This window comes from Anabrus simplex, chromosome 2, assembly GCF_040414725.1.
Source record: "Anabrus simplex isolate iqAnaSimp1 chromosome 2, ASM4041472v1, whole genome shotgun sequence".
NCBI lineage: Eukaryota > Metazoa > Arthropoda > Insecta > Orthoptera > Tettigoniidae > Anabrus > Anabrus simplex.
This window is the reverse complement of record NC_090266.1, coordinates 1,238,683,223-1,238,690,332: the sequence shown is the minus strand read 5'-3', so window position 1 is coordinate 1,238,690,332 and position 7,110 is coordinate 1,238,683,223. Positions and strand designations below refer to the sequence as shown.

The 7,110-nt window shown below is 39.8% G+C and overlaps 1 protein-coding gene across 4 annotated transcripts in view; it reads right to left on the bottom strand.

The window, feature by feature from the left end:
* Window positions 1–3,241: 3,241 nt before the first annotated feature.
* The window catches only part of LOC136863422 (32 kDa beta-galactoside-binding lectin), a 297,029-nt gene continuing 293,160 nt past the window's right edge, over window positions 3,242–7,110 (bottom strand). For all 4 annotated transcript variants that reach the window (XM_067139833.2, XM_067139832.2, XM_067139831.2 and 1 more), the window contains one exon: window positions 3,242–4,179. In XM_067139833.2, the coding sequence (XP_066995934.2) occupies window positions 4,066–4,179 (114 nt within the window). In that variant the 3' untranslated portion in view covers window positions 3,242–4,065. The remainder of the gene's footprint in view (window positions 4,180–7,110) is intronic.

The following is a 7,110-nucleotide window of genomic DNA, read 5'->3' as shown; positions in this document are numbered from 1 at the left end:
TATTGCTTAAGCTTCGCATCAAGAAGATCCATTTCAGTGTCAGACATGGACTACTTTTTAAAAACAATATATGACTATTACTTTTAAATGAACACATCATTTTTTTCAATGTGATTTTAGTATAAGTTCCGTTTTAATACCTGTTTTTTACTGTAAACATTTTGCATCCACAGTACTAACACTTGTAAATATTCATCAATATTTTTTACGTAAGTTATTATGACTCCTTAGACCATTTGTGTTTTAAGATTAATTGAAGCTGATGATGCCCAATAAATAGTGGGCGAAACATGTACTTCAAATTTCTGATAATTTCCATGTGTATTTAACCACACTATAGTGGAATAAATTTGTATTGAATAGGTGGTATTAAAATTACTCCTTGTATAAACTTTGTGATCAGCTATTTTTCAATATGGAATAATGACGAGAATAATGGTTTGCAATATAACAATCCCATATACAACTTGAATGAAATCAATGAAAAGAAAAATATTTTAATGGAAACCTTTGTCCCACTCATCTGTGATCAATTCAGTAGTAAAAACGAGTTTCACTACCAACATTCTAGAACAAGACCCACCCTTCCATCAACACTCTCCTTCCGTGATTCACATCGTCCCTCCCTCCTCGCCCCTCCCCCTCCATCTCCATCACCCCTCCCAACCACATCGTTACAGATACACAGTAAGCCACACACAGGCAATGTGACTTGAGACTGACAAGGTCATCTCCATTCGAGATGACAACTTTTGTTTACATGTAAGTTATGAGTTTTCTTTTTGTACATTATTTTTTATCTTGTTTTTCATCCACTCGTATTTCCTTTTTCTCATTACAGATGTTACACACGTTTTAACCCATAGTATTGACGGTCTCACTACACTCCTCAGCACAGTGTCTTCATTTTAACAGTCAGCAGTTTTAATTGACAATTCAAGAACGATCTATTAGACGAGAGGACTTTATACCTCAATATGTTTTATAATTCACTAATCATGATCATTGTCACTTCACTTCATTATGATTTTTAATTTGTTTGTGTATTATGTAATTACTGTTCTGCTGCTGAAGATGGCCTTGAGATTAGGCTGAAACATGTTTAGACTTTACTACATCTAACAGATGAGTTGATTTGTATTGATAAGGAGGATTTTTAAGTATTTTCTTTTGTAAATTCTGTCAGATGTCTTGCAGTATCGAAAAGTCTGTGCAAGATGGGTCCCACGTTTGCTTACTGATGCTCACAAGCAGTAACGGATCGAGGCAGCCCGAGCTTTCCTGCAAATGCTTCAAACAGAAAGATCAACTGTTTTCCTGCAATGCCACTGGGGATGAAAGCTGGGTGCATCATTCAGCTCCAGAAACAAAACGACACAGCATGGTATGGAAGAATCCTGGCGAATGTGCACCAAAAAGGACCAAGATTTCAGCCTCTGGGGGCAAATTTATGGCTACTGTCCTATGGGACAGTAACGGTACTCTACTGGTTAACTATCTGCCCCAACGCACTGCGGTCACAGCTGAGAGGTACTGCATAGTCCTTATGAAGCTTCAGAGCTGCAACCAAACTCAAACGTCTCGGTCTTCTGTGTCGGAAAGTGTTACTCTTTCTTGACAACGCGTACCCCCATTCAGCTCAAAGGGTCCAGGATTTGCTGCAGAACTTCAAATGGGACCTTTTTCCCCATTTGAAAAAGGGGATTCTCCAGATCTTGACCCAAGTGATTTCCATCTGTTTCCACAACTCAAGTTGTACCCTGGAGGCAAGCGTTTTGTGACTGATGAAGAGGTGAACCGCTGACTACGAAGACAGGACCCGACCTGGTATGACGAAGGTATCAAAAAACTGCTGCCAAGATACCAAAAGTGCTTGGACAGAAATGGTGACTATGTGGAGAAGTAGTGTACGAATTGTAGATTGAAAATAAATTACTTCACAAGTGTAAATAACCCGCTTGTATTTTTCGTAAAATAGGGAAAATCACTCATCGGATGGCCCTTGTATGTACAAATGACTAGGCAGTAAGTTCAAATACCAGAAGTTTCTTGTATTATGCTGATCTTGCCCTGGCCACACAAGGCACCCATTTTGAAACAGTACAAATAAATCTTACTACTGCCCTCAAACATTTATCCAACTATCATAATTCAAATCAGCTCAAATCCAATACTGCTAACACACAAGTTTGTGGCTTTCATGTGAAAAACAAACAAGCACATCAGACGCTGAAATCAGTGTGGTCAGGTATCAAGTTACAGTTCTGTGACACCCCAAATGCTCGACAGAGCCCCCTCACTTTCAATAAGAGTAAGTCTCCAATCGGAATAACCTGTTGAGCAAACTGGGGTAGTCAACCACAAACACATTGTCACTCCACTGCACACTATGCATGTCCGGTTTGGTATCTATGCCGGTCGACAAGGATTGCACCACCACATATTCTCAGAGAAGTGGCTGCAAACAAGGAGAGGACAAGAGTTGAACGAGAAAATGTACCCGTAGCTCAGTCTGAAATCCAGGAACATTTTTTATGAAAATCTCAAACTAATCAAGACCAGCCAAAAAAAGCACGATTAAAATAATGGAAAACAAGATCTCCCAACATCTCTGGACAGATAGCAGTAATTAAATGCTTACCAGCAGACTACAAAGAGAACTGGACTGTGGAAATTCTTGGATAAGTTGAGATCAGATGTGAGCAGATCCAAAGTGAACTTTGCAAGACAGGGTTGCGTCGATGCTGACAAGATAAAAAGTGTGAATGTAGGGAAGCACATCCTTCAATGTCTGCTGTGCCCATCCTCCTGTACAAAAGATGAACTCTTTCAAGTCACACAGATTGCACTTTATGTAGCAAAGTTTTGGTCTAAATGTGTGAAATGTTACCGAGTGTAATTTTAATTGTATATTCTAGATGTTTCCAACACAATAATATACAATAAAACTTTTGTGTGACTGTTTCTAGCCTGGTGCAGCCCTTGTAAGGCAGACCCTCCGCTGAGGATAGATGGCATCTGCCGTGTGTAGGGAACTGTGTGTTATTGTGGTGGAGGATAGTGCTGTGTGTGGTGTATGAGCTGCAGGGGTGTTGGAGACAGCAATTAACCATTTAAGGTAAAAATCTCCGACCCGGCTAAGAATCGAACCCAGGGCCCTCTAAACCGTAAGCAACTTCGCTGACCATTCAGCCAAGGAGTCGGACATAATAACAACTTACACTTTAATCCAGCTCTAGAATATTTGTAAGCAGTGTCTATCAGACCCAGAAAATTAGGTAATTTGTATAAATTTATATATTATTTTGATATACATTTTATAAACTTACCCTCAAAAGAGGCACTCCAAAAATGAACAAGCTTAAAGATGCAGATTACTTAACCCTTTACTGCATGAATTATTTTTCCATTTGGGGAAGAAAATTTCAAGCTTCAATGTTCAACTTACGTTCAGTGTTTTAGATTAACCAGCAATTCCTAACTGAGGATAATAGCTTAACACTCGTATGTGATGTGGATTGCCATAACGGAGTATATATACGATTTTTCACGATTTCACGCTAAGCTTTTAACATTCAAAGACCAAACATTACTCCCTACTGGCCATGGGTACGTACGGTACTGCAAGGCGCAAGTACAGCTTGGTCGGTACTGTCTTTGAGGTTGAGCCAGAGGTACTCCTGAACCCTGTGGTAATGTGATGGGGAGGGCCCACGTAAAATAAATGGTGATTGGTATGCGTGGATGTTGACGGGGTGAAGGAGTACCTTTGGTTGTAGGGCTGTTTTGTCTTATGTAAAAAGAACAAGGCATCACTGGTATATGTCTTTAAATGACTGTACAGTTGAAGGTGTGCCGTAAAACTACCTCTGTCCACAATCTGAATCCATTTATACAGGTGAAAATTTGTATATTGCCTGAGGGCAACAGTATGCAGTAAAGGGTAAAGTAATAGACCCATTATTTTCTAAGTACTGCACTTCAAAGTATACAGATATTTAAACAATCTTGTCTCTTTCTCTATCAATTAGACTACCAAAATGGGTAAATTAAACACATACAATACTACTTGTCACTTATTTCGTACAGTTCAACACCTCCATAAATGTAAGCATACGAAATGTCCTTAGGATCCCTTCGGTGATTGAAGCAGGTGAAGAGAGAACCATTCACATAGATCTGAAAGACGGAAAGAAAGATGACTGGATGACAGTGTAATATTTTACTCCGGAAAATACCTGAAAACAATACATAATGACATGCCATCCAATTTGTGTTACAAAAGAATATGAGATCTGACAATTTCCACTTAAATCTTACAAAAACAATAGAGACCTATGTAATTCCAAAAACCACAAACATTCGTTCCCACAGGAAGGGAACATACATTTTAAGACAATGAGGTGCAACGAGCTTCGCCTCACAATAATTTTTAAAATTTCACCTGGTGTGAACATTCACACGAAGCTGGTACCCACTGTTGGTGTCCTTCACTGGTTCATGTATATTGTACCAAATCATAAGTTGAAGCATGAAATGTATATTGCAGTAGAACCCCGCTTTGGCAAAATTGTACTTTAATAGTTTGTTTTTACCCTCTCGTTATTAGCCATCAATATTACTGATTCTCTTGCTATATGTGCTGGGAACTACTAGGCAAGCCCTATTTTTATATTATGACTTGTGTCAGAATGCACATGTAGCATAAAACAAAAGTTTCTTACCCTCTAGTTCGTTCCATGATACAATTTTTCTTGAACAAGAAGGAATTTTTTTTTTTTTTTTTTTTTTTTTACAAGCGAATGGACCACTAAGGATCACGCTACAACTTCATTTCTTTCTCTTCTTGCAGAGTTTTCTCTGTGTCCAATACTCCTTCATGCGTTCTCTGGCCTGCTTCCGTTGTTCATCTGTCCAAGCTCTTCTGGTCTTCCTAGTTCTTACTGCGGCTTGAACACCTTCCAAATTCTTCAGTGTGTTCCTAAATGTATTCCTTTCTAACAGCTGGTCTTCCAAGATGCTTAACCTTTCCATATCCTTCTTCGTTTCCTTAATCCATGCTGTAGTGGTCTTTTTCCTCCAGAAGTAATCAAGTATCTGTTTGGTAAGTGTGTTTGCGTTCATTCTGTATAAATGTCCAAGGAATGCCAGCCTCTTTTTCTTCATGGTCTCTGAGATTCTTTCCACCTTCTGCTAAACTTCTTTGTTACTCCGAAGTTTCCATCCACTTTCAGCTTGGACAGCTCTCATAATTTTTCTGAGGATTCTTCTTTCCAGGACCTCCAGCTTCTCCAGCTAGTAGTTCATGGACAGGCATTTACTGGCATACAGGCATTCTGTTTTGACTACGGTGTTTTAATGTTTTAATTTGGAATTCCAGGGTAAGCACTTCTTGTTGGAGATGTTTTTTGTCAAGCCGTATGCTCTCTCCATTTTTGAGATCTGATCTTCCACTGCAGTATTTTCTACGCCATTCTCCTGTATCGTCTCACCAAGGTACTTGAACTTCTTGACCCTTTCTATCCCTCCTATCTCTGTTTCCAGGAATTTTGGTCCATCTTTGACGTTCGTCATGAATTTCGTCTTTTCTGCTGAGATCCTAAGTTCTGTTTGGCTGGCGATTCTTTCCAAGAGGTTAATCTGGATGGTTGCGACCTACGGACTTTCTGATAGTATAGAAAAGTTGTCAGCAAAAGCCAAGGGGTTGGCTGCATTGATTCCCGATTTCGTCCCTGAAGTTTCTAATGATGTCTTTAATCCCACCTGATTTTCTACCTAGACAGATCGGGATTATCCCTTGATGTTCAAGTTCTGAGTTCCATATTCTCACTATCTTTTCTAGGATACAGTTGAAGAGGAGTGGGGATAGTCCATCCCCTTGCCTCACGCCTGTCTTGATTTCAAATGATTGTGAGCGATGCCCGAAGAATTTTACCTTGGAGGTTGTGCTTGTTAGGGTCTCTCTGATTATATTTGCCAGTTTGGTTTTGACTCCAAATTCCCTAATGATCTTATCCTAAGTCTCTCTGTCCACTGAATCGAAGGCTTTTTTGAAGTCTATAAACGACACCACAATTTTCTTACCACTCAACATTCTGTGGCGGAGTATTGACTTAAGGTTGAATATTTGTTCGATACAGGAGCGGCCTTTCCTAAACCCTGCTTGGTATTCCCATAGTTGTTGGTCCAGATTCGCTTCTATTCTATTAAGAAGCAGTTTTGAGAGAATTTTATAGGCAATCAAGAGGAGGGACACGCCCCTATAGTTGTCAACATCCTGCTTGTCCCCTTTCTTATGCAGCGGATGGATAAGTGCTGTTTTCCATTCTTCTGGGATTGTCTCGTTCTCCCAGATTTCCTTGATGATTTGGGGAAGATCCTCTAAGATTTCCGGTTCTGCCCATTTCAACATTTCTGCTGTTATTGAGTCCTCTCCACTTGCCCTGTTGTTTTTGAGGTTTTCAAGAGCTTCCTTGACTTCTTCCTTTGTTGGTGGTTCGTCATATTCTGAGTTCTCTGGTATGTCTGGAAATTCTAGTTTAGAGGTTGGGGAAGAACAATTCAAGAGAGTGTGGAAATATCTGGATAATATCTCACAGTTTTCTTGGTTGTTCAGTCCGATTTTACCCTGTTCGTTTCTGAAGCTCAAACATGGCGCTTGGTATCCTTTGAGTTTTCTCATGAAGGTCTGATAGAAGTCTCTGGAACTGTTCTTGACAAAGTTGGTCTGGATCTCTTCCAGTTGAGCTCTTTCAAATGATCGTTTAGTCCTTCAAAATATCCTGGATGTTTCTTTCCTCTGTTGCATGAATTGTTCCATTTGTTCCTTTCCTCTGGAGCACTTCCATTTTCTCCATTTCTTGGACCTCTCCCTGAGAGCTTCCTTGCACTCTTCATTCCACCATATTTCTCTTTTCCTCCTAGCCTGTCCGAGTGTTTTCTTTGCGGCTGCATTGATTCCCGTACATAGTTCTTGCCAGTTGCCCTATCTGCTGGTCCAGATTTCGTCCCTGAAGTTTCTAATGATGTCTTCAGTGATGTTCATTTTATTTGTGTTGTATCATTATTTTAGGTGGGTCTCTCTTTTGTCCTATTGGGAGAAAACTGATT